The 24,524-nt window shown below is 34.3% G+C and overlaps 1 protein-coding gene and 1 long non-coding RNA gene across 3 annotated transcripts in view; one reads left to right on the forward strand and one right to left on the reverse strand.

Moving 5' to 3' along the window:
* The window catches only part of LOC139994875 (solute carrier family 7 member 14), a 71,021-nt gene that overhangs the window by 36,395 nt on the left and 10,102 nt on the right, over positions 1–24,524 (reverse strand). The window contains exons 1-3 of one of the 2 annotated variants that reach the window (XM_072017908.1): positions 2,396–2,547; positions 1,928–2,079; positions 368–521 (exon numbers count right to left, since the gene is read on the reverse strand). In XM_072017908.1, coding sequence (XP_071874009.1) covers positions 368–521; positions 1,928–2,079; positions 2,396–2,417 — 328 coding nt within the window. In that variant the 5' untranslated portion in view covers positions 2,418–2,547. Of the gene's footprint in view, positions 1–367; positions 522–1,927; positions 2,080–2,395; positions 2,548–24,524 lie in introns of those variants that run through there. The other variant, XM_072017909.1, reaches the window with a different exon arrangement.
* LOC139994817 (uncharacterized) lies at positions 19,456–22,862 on the forward strand. Its single transcript, XR_011801762.1, has 2 exons — positions 19,456–19,995; positions 21,651–22,862. It is a non-coding gene; the product is annotated as an uncharacterized lncRNA (long non-coding RNA).

Here is a 24,524-nt window from a genome sequence, read left to right on the forward strand (position 1 = left end):
GGACTTGTTATTACAGGCCCATGTTTATCTTACAATATTTCATTTTATTTTCAATATTTTGTTTCTGGATGTTGGCTAAATTTTTCAGTATTTACAATTGTACTTCGAATGACAAGATATCGGAAAATTTGCAAGATGCTTTTGTCATTGGAAGCAAGCGAGATCGTCCATATTTTGAAATATTAAGAAAAAATGAGCGAGATTAATAAGGAATTAAAAATAACTGATTTTGTTGAAATACCGATTGGTGGAATTGTACGTTTTTGCAATTTATGGTTTCATACTCATTTTCTTTGCTTTTTGATGTTTAAGTTTTTGGCTTCTACTATTTCGCATAAATTTTGCAAATTCTTGTAAACTGACTTACCGGAAAAGATGGAAGCAATGGCCGCGATTATGAAGGAGATGACGACGCCTGGCCCGGCGACGCTGCGCGCCACCATCCCCGCGACTAGGTACATCCCTGTCCCGACGCAGGAGCCAACCCCCAAGGACGTCAGGTCCAGAGTCGTCAGGCACTTCTGTAGCACAGAAACTTTCGTTTAATAACCTGTTTTATAATCTTCCTTTAATATAATATTTAATAGAACATTGCATCTCATATTATTTTCAATATTTAATGCAATATTATATATACATATAATATTCAGTAATATATTGAGTTCTCTGTAGAAGAATTATATCATTGGCATTAGAAAATTGTCTGTCGAATTTCTTAAAAAAAGAGAAAATATACTGGTAGATATCCAAGAATTTTTTCATCAAACTGTAGTGACTGCAAGAAACTCCAAAATGTAAAAATACTATTTTCTTCCACTGTTTTCAAAATAAGAAAAATAAACTCTAGAAGATATCTAGAGAATTTTTACAAGTCTTCTCACCATATCTAGTGATAAAGAAAAACAAAATTCACTAAATCGCAGAAAATAATTTCAAACAATCCCAATTCGTGAAAAGAATAATCTCTTTCTCAATTTTTCAAATAAAAAAAAAAAAAAAAGAAAATCAAGTAACAGACACAAACTTCTACTGAAAAGAAAATAACTAAATTGAGGGAAACAATTTCCGAACGTCCTAATATATGAAGACAGTAATCTGTTTCCCTATTTTGCCAGACAGGAAAGATGATGTGTAGGAGCGAAGACATAACATATTGCGAAAAGAAATTAATTCCCCATGGTCTATCATCGCGATGATTGATCACCTAGCCAGAACAGGAGATCTGAAGTAGCGTAGGAGTCGAGCGCAAGGGCTTGTAAAATCCTGTTAAAAATAGCTAGGGATCGATACGTGCAGGTGGATAACACGTACACAGATGCTTCTTCCTCTCAAGAATCCAGAATCTTAATGTCAGCCGGCTTGTCGTCGAAAGAAACATGGAGATTGCTCCCCGGCACAAAAAGGAGAGTTAAATTTGTTCCACGACTCTATTTCACCTTGTCTATTATCGGAGCGTACCTACCTACGCGAACCAACATCCATTCGATGAGATAAATAAAGTTTCTGATTCGCTGGAGGATCGTATGAAACCGTGCAAGTGGGAAATCTTTCAGAAAGAATCGTATTTCTAGGGAAAATAAAAAGTCCCTATAAGACAAATTGGCACTTTGTATCTTTCTACTAATATTTGGTAAAATCTTCCATAAAGCTATTAAAATATTCGATTATAATTTTAAAGAGCAATTAGGATTATTATATGGAAAAAAAAGGAATCGTAGGATAAATTAATATTAGTTCTATACAAGTTTAAATGTTTTTATACATTTCTGAGGGCTAAGATAATTGAAATTACTGAAAAATTAGGATCGTTATTTACAATATCAAAAGTTCAAGAGGCAGAATTGAAGCCGTTTTCAGCTGGATTGTTTGAGGTTATGTTTGAAAAAGTTCAAAAGAGAATGGAGACTTAGTATGAGAAGATACTTGCCTGTAATTTCTGCTTGGAATCGGTCGGATGCAGTGACTCCGGTCCAGTTTTCCTCTGGTCACCCTGAAGACTGTCCACATTCTTCGTTCGTATAAATTTCCCGAAGAGCTCCAGGCCCTTTTCTCGGTTCATCAATTCGAGCTTCATTTTTCCTGCAACCAAATGCCATCAAAATATTTAACAAATAACAAACAGGATCATCTTTCTCTTGAAATTTGAAAATGAAAAGAAATGTTAAGGTTACTAGTGGAAATCTCTCGACAAAATTTTTAATCAAGCTCACAAAGTTCTAGTCTAATTGAAATTTGGCTGAGTCATATTTCACGGTGTCAACTTTTCTTTCTACCAGGGACACATTAATGGCAACATTCATCATTTCGAAACTCCCTAGACTTCGTCTAATTAATAAACGCCTGCACTTCGGTGTCCTTCCTTTACTTTCTATTTTACAAAATTAAATTTATTCACTTTTAATCAAGTTTAGAAACATTTCCCAGTTTTAATTATTTGACTGGAGATTTTTTATTTGAAAATTTTAGTTTCTCACTATCTCGAGAAATTACTGCAGTTTTTATTGTTTCGTTAAAAAAAGGCCAATTTTTTAAATATTTCCTTATTTCGTAAAGAAAAATTGAGGTCTAGTATACAAAATTGAGAAAAGTCAACAGAAAAATGGGGAGGTCAAATTTAAGAAAAAAAATCCCTAGAATCGAATAATTGGATACGAATGAAAATTTGACATGAAAATTCGCGGATGGGTTCGATAATGTTCCTCATAGATTTTCGAAAGGTTAGGAAGTCGCACAGGCGAATTATCGATTTATTATCCAGCGACGTCTGACGTCGTCTGCGCAGCATGCGTCTTTTGTCCTTCCACACGATATCCCTGGAAAGAAAGAACCACGCGAAAGAAGAAAATTACGTCCCGCGACCTCATCACTCTTAGTCACTTGCTAAGAACCATATTGCCCCGGGGAAACCACGGCCAAACAGAAAACCACCTATCCAACACGCGACCAGGACATTCTAGCGTATCAACATTTATTTCTAGCAACTTTTCACCACACAGATGCCATTTTCAAACGTTTATCTCAATTTTGTACGAAACCAAGAATTCATTTCTTAAAACTACGACAACATTGTCTATAAGAATAATAAAATAAAAAATAGACGAAACAGACAGATAAATATCGAAATATTTTGTAAGTAATTATTCAAAATCAGAACTTTAGATTGAAGAAATAACTTGTGCAACGAAGAAGTTGATCAGAAATGATAAAAGAAGAGAGAGTATTGAGATATTTCGAAAGTGATTACTAAATGTTAAATAAAGAATTTTTAGAACAGACTGTTCCATTTAGGGAGGTGCTATTTTTAAGGAGAAAAAGCAGTGGACTGAAAATAGAGTGAAAGACGCCACTGTAGTTCCAGAGAGTAGCATGGACGCAATAGAGAAAAGAAGTATTGTGCAAAGGTGTAAACAGGAAGGATAATCGTTCAAGGAAAAAAAAGGTGCACTCAGTGAAAGGTACTCGTAGATAAATTATTCAAGGCACGCTCCGAAAGTGGCGTCTATGAAAATGCCCCTTGCGTTCAACGATGCTAATGGAATTCCTGAACGTTGTCCGATCGCTCACAGACCCATTCTACTGCATCCAAATCCTGTGAATTTCCAAAATCGCATTTTAAATCAACTGTTACATTTTAAGCTCTCTGACATCTTTCAATTCGAAAACTGCCTTAATCTATACAGCTAAATATTTGATGATAAATGATTTATCTGTATATTAAATATAACTTTGGTAACCAAATATACGAGAGAATCCAGAAATTTATTTCAAATAATTGGACCATGGTGGCCACAGCTATAAGTTAGGTTTGAATTAGGTTAGATTATATCTAGACTATGAGTAAAAGCAAAATTTCATTTAAAATAATTGGATCGTGGTGACCACGCCTATAGATTAGCGTTAAGGTTATATTTATACTATATTTGGCTAAACTTGAGAATAATTTAGGTTTATGTTAGGTTGAATGAAATTTGGGAAAAGCTAGGTTAAAATTGAACTGATCTGGGTCAATTTTCAGTTACATTGGGGTTAAGTTTGAGTTAAATCGCATCAAGTTTAAGTTGGCAATTTACTTTCTAAGTATCAAAACTGTTTTGGAATTTCTCCGTCGAGCAAGTTTTTATAGCGGTCGTTTTTGGTGCGTTTCCATCGCGGAGGTAGGATGCACGCGAAATGAAAATGCCAATTAAAGGCGAGATGGCGGCGCGATAGAATAGCGGATGAAAGTTTCGCAATTTCACGGATGACGTTCGGGCATGCACACGAGCGTGCAAGAAATAATCGCGAGCTTTCAGCTACCCCCTCGCAATGGGGTCGGGACGCGATTTTTCCGGTTACTTGGTAACGAGCCACAAAAGTGGTTCGTCGGTATGCGACGCGGCATTTCCCGTCATAACGGACACGTACGCGGTTTCGTACAGTTCCGACTAGTTTTTCGAAAGCTTTACGCGATTTTTTTTTTCATGAAACTTCTACCTAACCTCTCTGTCTATTTTACACTTTTATTTCGCTTCAATAAAACTTATGACCGAGTGCGTTTCGTTTACATGTAAATGCTCACTCAAAAATAGAAAATGGCGTCCAAAAACAATCGTTCTTGAAATTTCTATACGAAAAGATAGTTTAAAGGTTAAGAAGGAAACCAAAACGAATTCTCGTGAGGACAAAATATGTCGATTATTACTTGTGAACGATTCCTAACCTCTAGAACAACATTTCGTATTGATATTTAATCTTCTAAATGATTTCTAAAATGTTCATGCTCATAGTTTCAGCAAGAAAAGGCTTGTAGAGGCTTATAGAGAGATTAGGAAACATCATAGACGAGAATAAACAAGGAATAAGGATTCTTGTGAGAACAGAATATATATAATTTTTAAGGCTCATTGGTCAATCGTTATTCGTAAACGATTTCTAACCTCTAAAGTAATACTTTGTACCGAAATTTTACTTTCAATATTATGCTCATTCTTATATCTTCCGAAAGAAAGATGCACATCACAGATTAGGAAATTTTTGTGAATAATAATGTCTCTGCCATTCGTTTCCACGACGCAATCTAAGTCCTGGATGTCGAGTCTTTCAGAGAGATGAACTTGTACGCGATTGTTTGTTGGCGACTGATGCGTGCAGTGCATGTTGTCTCTTCCATCTGCGGTGTCTCTTTGAATCTGAAATTCCAAACTGCAGTATATTGTTGTTAATTGTATCACTATCCATATCGTTCAACTCCCTGGGTTAGATAGCCTTCTGACGTCAAACTATCAAGCGTATACCTTGCCGCAATTTATCAAGCTTTATTAATCCTGGCATGGATCATAGCTGACCACAACAATTTTATTTGATATTTCATATTTAACGTGATGAAGGCCATTAGTGGTTATTCTCGTGCACGATATAAATTAAAATTAGGTAACCAAGTACCAAGTAAATTAAAATTAAGTAACAACGTAAAGCAACCTAAACTGTAATCTAACCCAAATTTCTCCCAAATCCAATTCAACTGTAACCTAACCTTCCCCAAATTTAACCTCACATTTAACTCGATAAAAACCATAGTAGCGTAAAATGTATAATACAAATTAAAATTAAGAACGTTATAGAGAAATTGCAATTCCGATATTTAGAGAAGAAAATTTTGGCAAGTAGTTTCGAAGATTATTAGGTAGAAAACTTGTTCAAAGGTTTCTCGATGCCATGCAAATTTTATTTTCGTACCACTGTGAATTTTGTGCACCTCCAAAATTATGAATCCCACCTCCTATCTCATGTACACTCTCGTAAAACACACTTTAGAGGAACTTTTTTAAGGGTTAACTCGGTACCTGCAAAAGGTTCCATCCTCCTTTGTGGAACAAACTTCGAAATGTTCAAAATAGATTACGATGTTCCTTTAGATTTTTTTTTCGTGAACATCTATTATCTGGCACTAACTGATTTGCCCTGGATTCGCTGATTCCTGATTCGCTCCTGTTGAACGATTTCAAACATGGCGTCAGACAGCACATTAACCACCCCAGTGAAAAGTTTGAAAGAGGTTAACTTGGAAGTACCACGATGAAACAAGTTCTCCAAGCTCTCGACGAAAATCTAATTTAGTGCATATTCTCGGAGAAATCTCAATTAATGAGAACCTGGCTTAGATGTGTGCAGTGTGAAGAGGCGATAGAAAAATTTCATTCCATATTTCCGATATATTTTTTCACATAGTAGCGCCTTCTTGGCTATTTTCATAGCAACAAATGTGTCAAATGATACAAGACTAATACCAAACTCGCCATAAGGTCTTTTAAAGTTCTTTTTCGAACTTTTAATGGTTCAAAATGAGGCTCGTTCAAAGCCATTCATTTCGAAAGGCATGGAAGCGAGAATTCTACCCTTTTACCAAACTTCGATAGTGGATTCGTGCACCGAGGAAATTTATGAAGCGCGATTCATTTGTTTATTTATGGCTGCTGGTACATCCGCAACGGGCGATAAACGGGGCCGCCGGCTACTAAACTGCCTTCTGCATGAAGAAGCGCGATACGACCTAACCTAGACGTTCGCCAAGAGCTTGCCAAGGTGAAACGCACCTATTTTTTTGCTCCAAAAAGGTGTAAATATCTTTTGAAGATTTGCGAGACTTCCGGTGGATGTACTCGCAACAAATTTGCAAAGAAAATAGTCGTAATATTAAAAAATAATTTGATTAGTAAGGTTGATATCAGTTAAAAAGCAAAGTTAATAATATATAAATTAGGTTAGTTTAGTTTTAACCTAACCTAAAGATTACATCAGAATATCAACTTTGTTGAAGAAGGGTACTTATGAAAGAAGCCAACTAAGGTGTTACCGGATGAATATGATAGATGAAAAACTTCCAAGTTCTCACATTAATTCCTAACGAGGTTCTAAGTTCTTTCGAGCGAGAACAGGTGTCCCCCCAAGAAAACCTTTTGCGAAACTTTCAGAAAATTGCATTCTCCTTTATTCTACTCTTTTTCTGCTCGTTTTTAATTCGTAATTAAGGGAGAATCGCGATGGTTAATCAGAAATAAGCTGCTCAACGTGGCTTCGTTCACCACTTCCAGTTCTTTAACGAGAAAACCTAACCTACAATAACCTCCGAAGCTTTATAACATTCACAGTTTGCATAAAATCACCCTTATACTTCGAATTATACAGAGTGTCCTAGAAATTGTGATCTAATTGAAAAGAGTATGCTTCTTTTGAACAAATAAGATCAAATTATAGAAAAAAATTTTGGAAGACTAAATTTCCTATATTGTTTAACTGAAGAGTGTATCTTTACGTGTAATACCTTCAGTTTTCAACTTAATTTTGTTTTATTTTGTCATACATTACCACTCAGTTCCTATTTGTACCACAATTTTTGAAATACCTCGTATAGTGAGGAAAACAAGGTTAGGTTACAGTCTTTCACGGCTCAGGATATCGCAGTTCAGCCTGTTACACGCATGACAATGTTCTGTTTAACATTATTTGGTCGAACAGGCTCCCGAGAAAGAACCGAGTCCAAAAAAAACAAAATTACGACGTTTCGTGAACATTGTAGTTCACATTGTGAATATCATGCGCATGTGTAACAATGTGAATTGTGAATGTTAGGTTAACTCTAACCTCAAACGATAATTGTTTAGCAAACAACCAGAAGCAAGAACGACTAAGACCGTGGACAGGGTAGAAGAAACGCCGAAGGTAATAAGCAGCGAAGCAATTAGATGAAGTAATGCGGTCGTAAAAGAAGGAAAACGAGAGAAAATGGGAAAACAAAAACAAAAGGCGAAATACGCGAGGTTATAATTAGACAGCCAGGTAGACGTCAACTCTGTCTGCCGTCAGAAATGTGTGCTCCAGTTTCACCGCTAATTATATCATCGTTCCAGACGTGTTTCATGCCAGACAGTAGAATTATCGTATGGAAGAACCGAAATGCGTAAACGCAACGAAAAATTGCAACACAGGTGACGTTCCTCAGTCATGAACCAACCTGTGAAGGTTAGTTTGTACATAATCTATCCGTGAAGTAACGAAACTTTCAATATATTTGTAGGAGTGAGATTTTTATTCCAAGTAAAAAATAAATTTTTTTAGCGGCTCTCTAGAAACTTTATTTAAGGAGAGGTGTAAAATTGCCTAATTTGAAGTTATCAAATTAAAATTCTGTTAAATGTGTCAAATTAAAATAAAACTTAGCGGGGTCAGAGACCCTATGGTGTTAACTTTGCTGCCGCCATTGTCACAGATAAATCACGTGACAGATTGAGAACAGCCAGCGAATGAAATCTCGTTCGATGGATACTCGTTTACGCTTCGTTGCACCCATCCATTGATTTACTCACTGTATTTTAAGGCATGAAAATGGACATAGATGACCCGTGGATATTTTTACAGTCCGCTGAAAGTGGTAACTGGTTCCTGTCAAATAGAACCTGGTGTGATTGATCGAATCCCTTTGTCGATGTATCTACGCTATTTTTTCGTCGTATGAACCATTTGTCTGATATTTTTCTACTTGCCTCAGAAAATAAATTTTCCTTCTTCTTTTTTTCATTTTTATGTAAGAAAAAAGATCTGTAAATTTCATCGAATTACAATTTCAATGCATCAGTGCGTGCCATGAATAAAATTCCCTAGTCAGAAGTCAGTAGATCAGACGATAGAAGTGCTGACAGTACCATAAGGCGTTTCCTTGAGAAATCGAACCGTGAAATGACCTAGTGGCACCGATGCCAAGCCAATGATGTAGAGAAACTGCTCGAGGACAATTAACTCAGCAGAACCTGAACGTTTCTTTGAGGAAAGTGCTTCGCTACCAGTCGGCCAATCACGGCCTCCATCTTGCAGCACAACCGGGACAAAGGAATTCCCTATTCGGGTCTGTTTTTCGCAGTATCCATAATCCAAAGCAATGCTGATTGTTATTCCACTTTCTATTCTATTAATTTTAAATACGTCCATGGCTTATTACAGATGGGGAGTCACAATGGAACAGAATTTTTTAAAAATAATTTTTCTTATTGGTAATCCTGGAAATATAAAGCTCCTTTCACATCTGGGCAATTTCTTTAATTTTTCTCATTTTCTAAAGTTCGAATAATTAGCAATTTTCCTTTTAATTCGTAATAACGTAATAGTGTACAAATTTTTAGCTGAAAAAGTAAATTGCATTGTGGAATGAAATAATTATTAATGAATTAGCTATATACTTTTCATTTATGTATCAAATCAATTTTGATTTTAAATGAATTATCAATGTTAAATAATTTTGATTTTTATATCAAATCAGTTTCTATAAATTTTTCGTGGATCAAAAAATTTCGCAAAGGAATATCAAGAGTTCCTTCATCGATAGTGGCCTTGAAAAATGTTCTGCTTTCCAAGTACAGTTTTTTTTTTCCTTTTTGCAATTTGCAAAGACCTATACAGGTCAGGATATTTTTGGAAATATCTGAAAGGAAACAGAGAACGTTTGCCAATTCCATAGATAGACGCCTTTGAGACCTCTCGCATGTCGTGACTCGTTAAGCTGATCAACGATCGCAATTTCGAATCAGTCCTTTAATCTACCGACTGCTATTGGTTATCCATTACGCGTTTAACGAGGTCGCCGCTGCAAGAAACGATATTGCACCGGTATGGATTTATTTACAGCACGTCCTGACCAGCATCCCGCACTTCTTCATCCGCATCCCCTTGAATATCCAATAGAAAAGCGCGATATCTGCTTTTTCCCTATTTTTCTTTTTTTTTTTTTTTTATTCAAGGCATTTTTCATAATTCTCTTTAAAACATGCATCCACACGAAGCGAGTAATTTAAGATCGCAGTCAAACTCATAGAATATCATTCTTCCTGTCAGAACTAGGAGAAAAATGTCATAAAATGTCAAAAAAAAATAAAAAATAAAAAAAATATTGTAACCTTGTCCAACTATGGAAAATGCTTTAGCTAATAGAACGACATCTCAATGTTTACCATATGAATCTCAGTGTTTGAACCGATCACATGAGTCAGATACGTCAAGTTACTTCACTTTTATCATAAATATTTGTTAAATTGAATAGAAATAAAACGGGATAAAATTAGAAAGCTTTTATGTCTGTCTAGACATGCTATAAGTAGAATTAAACTGTACATGCTCAGACGCGCAATGGTCTTGCAAAATTTGACTTAATGACACGATCTCTAAGTAGAATATAAACTATAGTCAGATTATAGCAAATAGAAGAGAAATATACATACAATATATAATAGTAACATTCAGTTTTTAAGAAAAATAATCTTGTATATGGTCAGACTTTACAATAAAATTGCTGTAAGCGGAATATTGTAATAATCTGTATTTTTAGTTAACTTTAAGCATATTTTAATTATAATTATTTCTGGCGAAAATTCATTTTAAGATTTTTATAGCATATATACAGATAATAAAATAAGATTAGTAAACAGGATAATGGAACAATTTACTTTTTAATCTTTGTGAGTATCGTACGTGTAAAAATATACTTTGTTTATATCTTTTATACTCCATGTGTTGTATATTACAAAAATTGTTTGTGACACAATCATCAACTAAAATCTATCACACGAATTTTATAGGCAGAATATAGCGTTCTCAGAATGTAATCGAGTGTAGTCAGACACAGGCAAGTAGAACGGAATTATACATGGTAGCCAACTTTTAAGGAGAGTAACTTCGCACATGGTCGGACGTTAAAATAAAATTGCACTGAGCAAGGCAATGCAACGACTTTTTTTATTATCTTCGTGCACATTATAGTTATATACTCTGAAAATTGTTTCTAAGAGCATCGTCGACTAAAATTCACTTAATGCTTTTTTTTAAGGCAACAAAGTACCGCGAGCACTCTCGGTGCGAATCATTAAAAAATTTTTCCAAATGGAGACGAAATTGGATCACATGATGTTTCGCGGTTTCGAACGATTCTCCACCATTTGCGCTGCTTTAATTATATTTACAGCATAGGCTGTTATTAACAGGCACGCTTTTTGACAAAAAGGACTTAAAATTAGAAATACCATAAAAGCAGAATGTTTAATTAAACATTATTGACGTTTCTAATGAAAAAGAACATGTGTAATTCCATAAGTTTAATAACTATATTTCAATAATGATAACAAATATATCAAACAATATATTAAAAATTGGAATTTTTTCGAAAAGTCTTATGAGCGCTATGTACACGCGATGCATCTAGACGTTTCCCGCAGCGCTTTTCCAAAGCCCAACTCTTGTACCTGCCAATAAGACGAAGAACTCGATTTCCTGTCGCGAAATATTAATAATTCGCCGCTGGACACTTAACAAAATTCATTACACCTTATTTACCCTAATTTCAATTACGATAAACAATGTCCTGCATGCTTCTGTGCTTTCATGTGCAGCAATTTTCGATGGGAATCACGAGAAAAGTGCAAACCGTTGTTCATCTGGAAACCACTGGTGAAAACAAAATGGATTCGAATGGAAGAAATAGATGAAAATAGGTTAGAGGTTCAAAATAGAATGATTGGCTCAGCGAGTAACATGGTTGGCCACCACGCGGTTGAACAAGGTTCGGATCCCTAATACTAAGAAAATTTATTTTCCAAGATTTTTAATAGCCATATAGTTGGGGAAAACAGGGGAAAAATGTGGCGGCAAATTTACGGGAAATGGGAGGAAATGGCAGTTTTCCTAGAAAACGGAGCGGAAAATAGTCTTCAAAAGTTGGGGTAAGGAAAGAAGATTAATGGAAATCAGAAGAAAAAAGGAAATAGGTTGTGTGAAAAAGAAAGAAAAAATAAGTATTCGAAAAGAAAAAAATGGACATATAAATATATGATTGAGTATCAGAAAAAAATATTTTAAGAATAAGGAAAATATAGAGATAAAGAGAATAATAAAAATGTCGGAAGGTAGTAAATAAAACATAATGTAAAGGGAAGGGCATGAAAGGACACACACAGGCGAAGAGAGAAATTCGACCCACGAAAAATATTAGTTTTCCAGAAACAAACAAGATATAATAAACGCTGTTCGAAACTCCCGTAAAAAATGAAATTAGAAATTCGTAAAAAATATAAGTTAAGGGAAGAAATTACGGAACTGTTTTCACAAAGGAACGAAACAAATAAAAAAAATAAGTAGTAAGATGAAAAATTCCAAGGGAAAATTATCTTGACATTTCTAAAATAAGATAACACAAAAGGGTGAGTGTAAAGACAAAGAAAAACTTGAACGCGTGAAAAAGTAGGTCTGCGATAAACGAAAGCGGAGTAAGGAGAAGAACGGGTAGGATCTCATTCAATTAAACCGGATGGAGAGAGGAAGGTGAAGAGGGGAGGAAAGCAGCCCACAGTTCGTTCTCGTGTCAGGAACAGCAGAAAACGAAGGCACACTTGCCCGTGAATTTATTTCCCCTATGAAGATAGCTAGCAGGCCGGTTCTTGGCTGTCATCCAACTTCTCTAGGGTCGACCTTCGCACCGAGAACGACCTGAACCCAGGGACGCGCATTTATCGGGGGCGTAACCGAACTTCTCTCCAATCGCCTATTTCATCCCTCGTGCATTATTTCTCGACTTTGAAGTTCACGGAAATAATCCTGTATCGGTGTGCCTTACATTTCTATATTTTTACCAACTGCATAAATAACTTAAGCAAAATTTCGTTTGATAGACGTAGTCATACAGTGATTCGTCAATGTATCTCAACATTCATCACAGCAAAATTGTATGTATATATATATATATTGTGCATCTTATATAAAACATTTTAAAACTTCATTAACATTATGACGAGAGAAAAAGTTGGAAACTAACCTAAAAGTGTATCGTATGTAGAAGTTACAGTATATTTACTGCAAACATATATTCAATATAGAGTATAGTATAGAGCATAGGTAGTTTTAAAATGATTGAATATCGAGAGTCTCATTAATACAATGGATAATTGATTCTTGAAATATTTTTGTGATTCCTGTGAAATACTACTTGCACTAGATATTTTATACTTTCTACGTGCATTTTCCAATTTGTTTCAAGCTTATTCAATCATGATGGTAGAGTCTCGTAATAAGATTAATGAAATTTTTATGTATTTCGTATAGCACACATAATATATTCGTAAAATATTGATAAAAGTGACCACAAGTGTTCGAATATTTTTATGGGTGATTCTACTTCCATGAAATTTCGATTTCAGACACGAAGATAATTTGGAGATCGTTCGAAAGTCGTATAGATAGTCGTAATTCAACGTCAAAGAGTCTGGAGCATCCGGTTTCAACCTGGCCTTTCCGGGTCAAACACTCGCTCAGAAATCTTTTTACTTCTGACACGGAAACGCGTACGACCGTGAAACACCGCATAAATTTATCAAAAATGGAACAGAAACTTCCGACTTGAAAGTTGAGAACTTTTGCAGTTGGCAAACTCGAGAACCAAATAAAAGAAAAGATTCACATCCGTGAGATTCCTGTCAGATGTTTATAGCGTGTTATGAAATGATTTGTTCATTCACAATATTATAAATTTGGATTTAGATTATTTGTATAGAATTATACATTTTTCCTGCGCTTTTAATTTAAGAAATAATTAGACTAGATGATTATGCAAATTCATGTGTTTATGAATAAAATCAAAGGAACAAAAATTAAACAAAAATTTGTTTCACACATATATTTGTACAAACACATTATCTATTGCTTTCTTGCTCTCTCTAATTGTACATAATTTTGTCAAAACGCGTAAAGACGCAACAGTTGCGTTCGTCATAGCGAAAGCGTCAACCATATTCCGTAGGCAAATAGGAGTCGTTCAAGCCTTCAAAAATTCAAAAAATATTCCGAGGTACGTATCAATGCCTCTGTTACGTTATGCAATTGTTATATAAAGCAAAATATTTGAAACCTATCTCAATAAGAATAAAACTTGTAGAAAAGAAATTCAAAGTGGTAAAATTTCGCTTCATTCGCTTAAGAAAAGTGAATTGAGAATATGAAATAGTTTCACAATTCTTCCTCATATTTTTAAAAACAAGGGAGGAATCTTGGACAATTATGAATAATCAAATAAAATATATTTCAATACCGTGTATTACAATAATAGAATTGAATATTTTTGCGTCAAGGACCATGATCTAATTTCGTCGCACAGCCCTCTTTTGACCTGGTTTTCATACGGTTTCGGCGCACCTGATCCAACGAGGATATGCCCCGCCTTTGAACGACGAGAATTCGATATACCAGTCCGTTTCTACATTCTGATCTAACTGTCAGATGGACTTTCTGAATGCATCAGCAGTTTCAAATCAGTAATACAAAAAATTGTATCAACCTAACCTATCACACTCCATTTATTAACAGAAATAAAGACAACCATGGGAAAATATTCACAAGCTTATAAAAGTATTCAGACACTCGCAGACAAGTTTTATGAACATATTATCGGTAACTATCATAATATCGGTACTCTTTACCATGTAAAAAGTAAAAAGTATAAAATAAAATTGAAAATTCTAAAATTTAGTAACTTAACCTCAAATTAATGCATCGAGATGCATGAATGACTCGATGAGACAAGAATAGAAATTACTCTTATCTTAAAATAATCTAATAATCTTCTCTTGCTGTATTTTAAATGAACAATTCCAAGACAAACTCAATTATGATTCCTCTTCTGGAATCTACTACTGCTAACCTATCTATTATCCACCGTTTCCTCGCTATGTTTTAAATGAACAATTCCAAGACGCAGTCCATTATTATTCCTCCTCTGGAGCCTAGTACTATTAACAATTAACATATTATCTACCATTTTCTCACTATATTTTAAACAAACAATTTCAAGATAAACTCCATTATACTTCCTCCACCGGGACCTAATGTACTGCTATGAGGACCCTAGTGTTACTAAACTACTACTACTACTACTAGTACTGTTAAATGAATCCCTCGTACTACTAACCTACTATGTACCATTTTCCCGCTATAGTTTAAACGAACAATTTCTAAGATGCGCTCCATTATAATTCCTCCAGAGGGTTTATAATGGAGGATCTGGAACTTTGAGCGATTAAAAACAATTACAATGTGACACGCGAAACACCAGCATCTAATGAACTGGAAGATACCAACAACAAATAACAGCATACGTTGCCCGCGCAATAATTGCAGTCGTCACATTTCTTTCAACCCTGCAAGGGCTGACGTTTTAACGGACAGGCAGTTGTGTACACGACAGGATGCGCCAGGTAAAATGGTGTCTTTGCAGAACTGCAATTACGTTCGCTCGTGTTTCACCGTGACAGCGTCAAAAACATCGCGTTCCGCCGCAATTACTATTTCGAGCGACCGGTTTAATTGAACGGAACGACCCCAACGATTTTTCTTCCCGTCCCTAACTGTTTCGAATGTTAAACATCGAGCATTCTTTATTTTCCAATGATCTGGATGAATATTTACATGGCTACCATAATGGTTATACACGGGCACGTTTAATTAAACGGATCCAGATGGCTACCGGACCATTTTTTTAGGTTAATTGCCGTGCGACTTCGTATTTTTACATTTTCATTTTCTGGTAGTACGCATATCGGGGAAAATTCTTTATTTTGAGAATATTTTAAAATTAGAGTTCTCATTGCAATGTGTTGAACATATTAGAAATTTTTTGCAAGAAAACATTTCATTAATTCAACCAACTCATAACACAAATGCAATATAAATTTCGAAATCTGAAAAATTCGTAAAATAATATAAATATCGAGATTCGAAACACGTGGAAAATAATATAGGTTTTAAAAATTCCAGCTTTATTTTAAACAATCGAAAATATTTCAAGTTTAGGAGAAAATTGATTATAAGAGAAGATTTCATTAAATCGACATCCAGCTGGGAGTGTAAAGCAAAGCAGAATGAAGACAGTGGATAAAACCTGTTAACGTCGCTAATTGCATTTCGATTAGGGTCGATAACTGTGTGATGTAACTGGATTCAATACCTTTTCCCCTCTATTTTTCCAATGTCGTGGCCAACGAATAGACCGTGTATTTGCAGTAAAATGGTAGAGACAGTGTATTGAGCAGAGGATTGGAACGTATAGTATATATCGTTGAAATGAGGTTAGGATGCGGGTCAGCCATTGGCAGCGCGAAATATGTAATTCGATTGTTTCGACTGCACGTTGTTTCTTGCGAAACAATGGATAAAACCGGAGCTATTATTAATCCTTCTCGTGATACACTTGAAAACGCTACTACTGTAAATTAAATGTATCACCGTCGGAATTATAATCCCTGATGTCAAATTGCATTAACATTCGAAACTTTAACAACTTGGAAATTCATCGAAGATATGTATTTTATTCCATTCTCATTTCATTGCGATATATTTTTCGAAATCATTATATTATATTGAATTTTATTCTTACTGTATTTTATACATTTTAATATAAAAGCAAAGTTTTTTTTCTCTTTAAGGCCATTTTTTTTTCTTAGTCAAATTAAGCTGAAATTATCGAATTAAAAGTATCGGATAATTAACGACAAGTTCATCAATACAATCCTTTCGGTTGTACAACCTGTTCATTGAGAATGGGTCGCGTTATGTGAAACACCGATCGTATAGATGACTGTCCCGTTTGTCTAATTAAAATTGACGCACGCCTCTTGGACAATAATAAATGGCGATTTCTAGGAAGCCAGCAAACATGTTCAGCCTTTGTTAATTGAAAATTAACGATAACGATAAAAGTTTATTAATCTACCGTTGCTCGAGCAACGATAATTAATACGGTTGATTATTATCTTCATCAGTGAATTTAAATCGAACGTCGTTTAATAGTTGGACGAAGAGCCCACTCAAAAAATACGGCGCTGTACCGTGAAAACGTTGACACGCACGCTCGCCAGCCATCGTGGTCATCGATCATGCACCTCTTTTCTCCACGTGGCTCATTGCAACAAATGGTCGCATTAATGTCGCTTCCACTTGGCTATAATCTCATTAAATTATTGCTTCTAAATGGTTGAACTTCGTTTAAAGGTACACCAGATATTTTGTATCTTCTTTAATAACATATGATTTTTGCACAAAAATAGTGAAAAATGTAAAATGAAAAATGTATATTATATTGTAACTTCATTTTTAAATCTACATCAGACTACTGCCACAAAAATTCGTATCTGAATAATTTTAAGATTACTTACTTTTCATTAAACAATTTTGCCCTTAAAAAGTACTTAAGAGATAAGATTTTTATGTTAATTGAAACGTTATTAAATAAGTCTAAATAACATGGAAACAACTGAAGCAATATCTCATAGTGGCAAAAGGTGGTCTTTTTGGAATTTATGGCTTCGAATACGAATGAAATATTGAGCTGATACAACGTTATCCTAATCCTGAATGGATTAATCGTTGTCTTTTTATTCTATATTTTATTCCAGGAGACCATTCATAGCTTCTGTTTCTTTACAACTTAATTATGAGCGAGGATCAATTTGTATTCCCCTATTTTTAGCCAGGTTCATCAAAATTTTATATTTACACACGTGGAATCGTTGATTATTCAACAGAATTAGTTCGCAGGTTCCTTTGAAGCTTCGCTGCTATCTAATCAATGGATCAAGAATACGAATGTGACTTGTTTCGCTCACAATTAGGTTTTTCCTAGTTAAGAACAGTTTTATCTCCTACCACGTGACCCAGTTCCACGTGCATGCCACCGAGCAATGAGACTGGAGGTCTCTATACCATTTATCGTTTCCAATCGTTAATTACCGCCATTATACTTTCCCTAATCTTCATTAGAAATCGATCGCCATCGAAAATTCCCTATACAGTGCATTCATCTGCATGATTACATTTTTATTTACCCTAATCATTGTTTGAAATCAAGTATTCTCCGTACGGCATATTCTCTGTATTCATTTGCATGATTGTAATATTACTTTCATTCCATTTCCTCTAATCTTCGTTGGCTATCATTCCAGATGGACTGTATAGGGGAAAAAATAAACCTGTTAAACATATTCGTTAAGATACGGAAATTCTCTATAAAATTGGCCATTCTGCAAGATTGCAGTTTTATTTTAATTTTATTTTATCTAATAAAATATACAAAACCACACGAGTAGAGGGAAGCTGTTGTTTCCACAATTCTCATTTTGAAACTATTAATCATCTGTCCATTTCAAATCAAGAAAAAAGCCAATCCTAACTTCTAGATGAACAAACAGAAATAGAAGCAGGATGTACATCCAGGAAATTTTCCTAGATCTAGAAACCTTTTTTATATCTTTGATTTGTCTAGTAAATTTCTATGAAGTTGCTATCGACCTTGATACATTATTTGTTTCGTGGGAGTAATATGTAAATTACTGTATAGAAAATGTAGAACATTAAAAAATATTAAAAAGAAAATAAAAAAAGATAAACTTAAAGTGTAAAATTGAAGTTACGAAAGAAAACCATAGGGAAGGATATAAATATTTTAAAAGTTAAATTTTCTTTAGTAAAATTATGAGAAAAAGAAATTGGGAAATGTTTGGAACTCCTAGACATTCAGTAAGAAAAACAAAGGCAAGAATAGGATCAAAATTACTCAGAGTTAAGAGAAATGGTGGCAAACAGATGTTTCGGGAGATTATCTGGTTGGAACGCGTCCAAAACGAGACCACAGAGAATTAGATTGCGGGAATTTTACAAAACCGTGGCGAAATCGGCTTACGATTTCTAGCCGAGACTTAATCCGCGGAAAATCGGTCTGCAATTGCTCTTAGGTTCGACTATCCTATTCAAGCTGTTGAAAAAGTTTCGTTCCTTTCGCTCGTTTTAAAAACAAGATTCGAGATCTACAAAAAATAGAAGATTTTAAAAAATTGAGGAATAGCGAATGGAAAAAAATATTTGAAAAAGTACAAGGTACTGACAGAAGCGCGGTTCTAGTAAAACATTAGAATTCAAGAAAATAAAAACAATAAAGTTCCATATAACGAAATCTTGAAAAGGGAATTAAATATCAAAATTGATTTTTGAAATATTAAACTACAAAATAAAGCTTAGAAAATGGTAGATAAATTTATTAATAATATTACGATGAGAGGAATTCTCACTATGATTGAGAAAATGCACTTGAATGATGAAACTTTTAATGAGAAGTAAAGTGGAACGAGTGAGATTTCGTGTGCGTGCACGTGATATGGAAACTGTTACCGGAAACCAAAACTGGCGAACAGTAATTATCAAAACGTTACATAATTTGTGGACGAAGTTCCGCAACAAAAATATGCTGGAGACTGTACAGATATATAATTAGTGTTGGAACTGAATTTAAAGAATTGTCACCAAAATATCAGAATCGTCAAACAAAAATAATTCAAAAAGAGATTCACATAAAAGAGAAAACAGTTGCTTTTAGTGAAAGAATTAGCAACAAGCATACAACAGAGCTACCTAAATCAAACTATGAACAGTTTCGTTAAAAATATCCCTAGAAATCGAGGTCTAGTAAAATTCCAACAAAGAAAATTTCCATAGAAAAGACTTTTAGCAGTTTTAGCAGAACTGAACACTAATTTAACACAATTTGATCTCAATTTCACACAAAAAGAAGCAAAGTCTCTATTTCAAAAATTCCTAGACGATATATAGGGGGATTCCGTCTCAGACACGTTTTATAATACCAGATAAAGTGTTCATTTTAGAAGAAAGGTAGATTTTCGAGCTACTCAAGCTCCCACGGGAGGAAAGCTGTCGTTCGTCAATTAAAAGAATTATTCTTAACGAAATATCACTGCATTGTCGTTGATTAACGCGGTGCACGTGCGACTGCAGATTTTGTTGGCGACGAGGAGGCCTTACAACGTAACCCTGAACTCTGGTACATCGATCTACCGCAATGCAACGGGCAGAAATACCAGGAAGCCTCCTCGTGCGAAAGAAGAACCCAGGAAAGAAGATCCTCTCGAGTGGAGAAGACTGATGAAGGTATACTTTAAACATTGACACTATGTGGCACAGTTATTATACGAAAGAATTATAGAAGGACTAATAGGAATAAAATTCATAGGTTGCCTCACTGATATTCGCATGAAATATTTACATTTATGAAAGATTCGAAGGTGCAAAGATACACATATAACAATGCATATATTAGATGCAGAGATGAATTCTTCCCGAGTTCTGTATAAAATTTGTATGTAATCAATGCGAAGTCTGTCGAAAAGAATTCATTTCTGTCTAACCTTAGTTTCACCTAACCCTAACCCTAGTCGTAATCTATTAATATATGAAAATGTACAGGGTATATCGCGATTTGTGGACAATTGATTGGCAATTCGAAAAGAAACAATAAAATTTGTTCGTCCGAGGCCTCGTTATCAAGACACTCGAGTTTGAAAATTTGTCAAGTAGTGCGTTCAGAAGCTATTATTGATCAATACCAAAATTGGATAGTAGAGAATAGCGATAATGTAACAAGCACCGTTTTTTTAAATATGCCTTGGTCTTTATCATTATTTACATCGTTTTTTATGACGAATGAATTTATGGCACTAGTTCATTTGTTCTTTTCTTTTTTTTTTTAATTTATATGCATAATGAAACTCGGGAATCTAGAAATTAATGGCGTCGGCCAGTTTTGCTTCTGAAAGGCTGGATAAAATGGTCGAACTTTATAGGATTATTTCGTTATTAGACAAATTCTTTATCTTTATCATTTTTATCGATTAAATGCATATAGAATGAATGAAAATTATTCTAAATTAATCAATTAATTTATCTTAAATTGTTCCAAATTGATGACGCACCGGGTGCGTCCTACATTAACAATTTCTTGAGAAAATGCGAAGAAAAAGTGAGAAAAAACAGATTTCTCGAAAGATCTACAATATAATAGCTCGTTAAACTGAATTTATACGGTTTCTGAGTTGTTAAGAAGCAATTTCACTGGAACAATTTTTTGCCACGAGACCGCAGGTTTGTCGGAAGTTGAGCGAAAAAATTGAATCTAACTTGCATTAAAGAGTAAACCTATTAAAACGTGGCGGGAAATGCCTGAGGCAGGGCGTAGAAGTTTCTAGAGATGGTCATAGTTTCTTCAGAGAAAAAGTGTAGGATGTAACGCTGTTTCATACTGTGCAGAACAAAGAGTATCCTTCAGTTGCTATACCACGCTCCCTCCTTTAAAATTTCATTCATCTGTATTCTTTAGAAGACTCATGGATCATATTCTACAAGGCTATTTTATGCAAAAAACTCACTATCTAATCTTTTCGCTTTATTTCTGCTTATTATGTCATTTTTAAGCCACAATATCTTTTTTTATTATCAAGTTTGATTTTATTTTATCATCAATCCTGATAATTCCACAATATAATTCATTTTTATTAATTTTCCTGGGACCAAGGGCAGCAAAATCGAGTAAATTTTCACTGAATATACAAAATTATTTTCTGAATATATAGACTACAAGAATCTGAAAGGAAAATAAAAATATTATTTACCATAGATCTTGTAAATTTAAAATTATATATTTATATTAATATAAAATTATATATTAATTTCACAATGCCTGTGTTTTACACGTTATTTTACTACTTGATCCTTAACTTTTCATCGAATGATTAAAAACCTGAATATAGAACAAGTGGATGGAAACCTAGCAACAATTTTCCAAGCCGTGTAACAACGGATTAGAAGCAAATTGCTCTGGCTATTCGCTGGCTAACAAGAGAACAACCAGATGGAAGAAGCGAAAAAGTATTAATGAGAAATAATCGCAGAGAATGGGAAATACGTTTTACCTCATCGGGGTAATGGGTGGAGCCTAGGCAAAGCCATCCAACCGGAAGTCTGCTCCTGGAGATTATCCTCCCACCCGACAATTTCACAATCATCAACTTAAAAAAAAAGGAAAGGATGAAAGAAAAGAACAGGAAAAGATTTCAACGAGCAGTAAAAACTGTTTTATCACTTGGAGACCCGGTTTTCATAAATTAGCAAAACTGTTAAAGCGAATAAACAGCAGATGAATAATAAAGAATGAATACGGAGAAATATAAGCCAAATACTATTTCTAGGCAGATAAGGCCGAAAGAAACTATTGTAGTTGTAAGATATATATGTAATTTTATGAATCGCTATATGTATATAGTGCTGGTTAAAAGCATTATAGATAGAAATTTGATCTGTGTATGTATCTACGAAATTCGTAAAATTATTTAAAGTGTGTAAAATTGATTTAGTGGAGAGGTTATATTGTAAAACGTTCAGATAGCGTTCGGTGGCGCTTTGTAAATTGATCTTTAGTGCTTGCACTAAGCTCTGCCCTCCTACTTTTACCCGATAGTGTATGTGGCACGCGATTGTTCCGGTTTGCACGTCGACCGACTGATATTCATGCCGGAACGTTTCGCTATTTTTCCGTCGTGTTTTTTTCTCCCCTATACTTTCGAACGTTGCCACTGATTATACAGGACATCCCCTTTTAATGGATCTGCTATGTCGATATATTGAAATTATTTGTGCTATCGATACCAGAAGGAGAAATTATCACTCTTTGATCTATTGTATCCCAAACTTTCTCACAGTTTGTACTGATCTTATTATGTAAATCTTATCTTTAATACTAGAAAGGAAAATTGTTTCTCTTCGATCTGGCGTATTTCCAGAGGAGGATAAATTACTTCTAGACGAGATGGAAAACAAGATGGAATGTATCGAATGTATTTCAAAGCACCGTCAACTTTATCTACATGTTTTACAACTTTCCCATCGCATTTGTCATAAATAATTGCACTTTTATACCTTGAGATTTATAGGAAGTTGTTCTATTAAAATTTTAAATGCTCGAAGCCATTTTACAGTGATTTTACAATTATCTCTTAACTTTTTATAATAATTTTTGTCTTCTGTGACCTAGCAAAGTTAACAAGTTAGGTCACAACATCAATGCAATTAGAATGGAAGCATTTAGAATCAGGTTCGTACCAGTATTTTTTTCACCGAATAACATATTTCGTTTAATAAGTTTGATTTGATAGAATCACGTACTTCATCGTCTCGTTTGAAGATTTCAATGAGTTTCGTGAAAAGCTTCAGCGCTGATTCTGTACAAGTGGTTAATACCTAACTCTTACATCATTCGTTCAATCATGTTTCATTTTGTCAGTCTTTGATTCTATTTCGACTGTACTTAATTTGCAACTAGAGATCTTAACTTTCAACGAATGTGTATTATTGAAAGTTACAATAATATTAAGCGCTCAAAGTATTATACTGATGGACGGTTATAGCAAAAGTTTAAAAAAATTTAAGGAATGAAAAATTAAATTAATTAATAGTTTTATGATATCTGACTTTATTTTGTAAGTTATACTTCGCAAGTTAAGTGTTATTAACCTAAAAGACAAAGAATTAGGAATTGCCTAATTAGGTTAGGTTACTTATTTCTCAATTCTTTGTCATTCCGGTTAATTTTACATTAAGAACCATTTAATAACCTTTATCTTGTGAAGTACAGTTTACAAAATAAAGTCAGACAACCTAAAATTAATTTAATCAATGAACATTAATTTAATCGGAAACGAAATGTGCTCTGAACAAATTTTATTGTATATTTTCGACTTATTTCTACATATAGAATCGCTCTTTTGCCAGCTGCGCCATAATTATTGGAACACTATGTGTTATTTATTTGAAGCTTTTTTATAGTTATGGATGTCTAAATAAAGAAGTAGTATAGTGATTCCATGATTATCTCAAGCAGCATAACTAAGTTATAAGCCGAATATATATGAAACCAGATATTTAATTCAGGAATGGGTATACGAGTGCGCGGCCAGACGCATGAATTCGTACTTGACCCGCTTGGAAGTCGGTCTTTCAAGAATAAAAATCAAGAAATCCTGTTAAAAATTCACAGAAGACAGCGTTAGGCTGGTCTTAATTGAGAATTTTGTGGCTTTCTTTGAAAACCCCGCCCTTCCACCTTGAACTCTACTTTTTGTTAAAAACACTTTGGCCCACAAGTATAAAAGAATTGTGTAATTACCTTTTCCTAACCTAAAAATCTTTCAGTCAACTTCTCACGGTAGTCTCGATGAATTTTCACTTCTTTATGATTCAATTTCTGCGCAATTATAATTATTTGGAACATATTTCATATATAAATCGAATCACAATGAAATAGAAGTCCGATGTGAATGGGTTAAGAGAATAACTATAATTCATATATAAATTGAGCGATAGAAACAGTTCATGTTCAAAAAAGCTTAAGTGAAATGTCCCTAGAAGAATCTTTAGTTTAAGAAAAGTAGCTATTACGTATACAATTCTTCCAGAGCTTTTGCTTTACGTTTCTAGTAAATATAATTTAGATAAGAATCGAATTATAAATTACAGAATGAAAAGTCCACTGAACAATTTCTAGATTAGGAAAAATAAAATTCCCTAAGCAATTGGTGTTCGAAATAATCCATTGAAAATCCATCAAACGTTTCTCGAGCCAACATTAC

Source organism: Bombus fervidus, chromosome 15 (assembly GCF_041682495.2).
Source record: "Bombus fervidus isolate BK054 chromosome 15, iyBomFerv1, whole genome shotgun sequence".
In the NCBI taxonomy this organism is placed as follows: domain Eukaryota; kingdom Metazoa; phylum Arthropoda; class Insecta; order Hymenoptera; family Apidae; genus Bombus; species Bombus fervidus.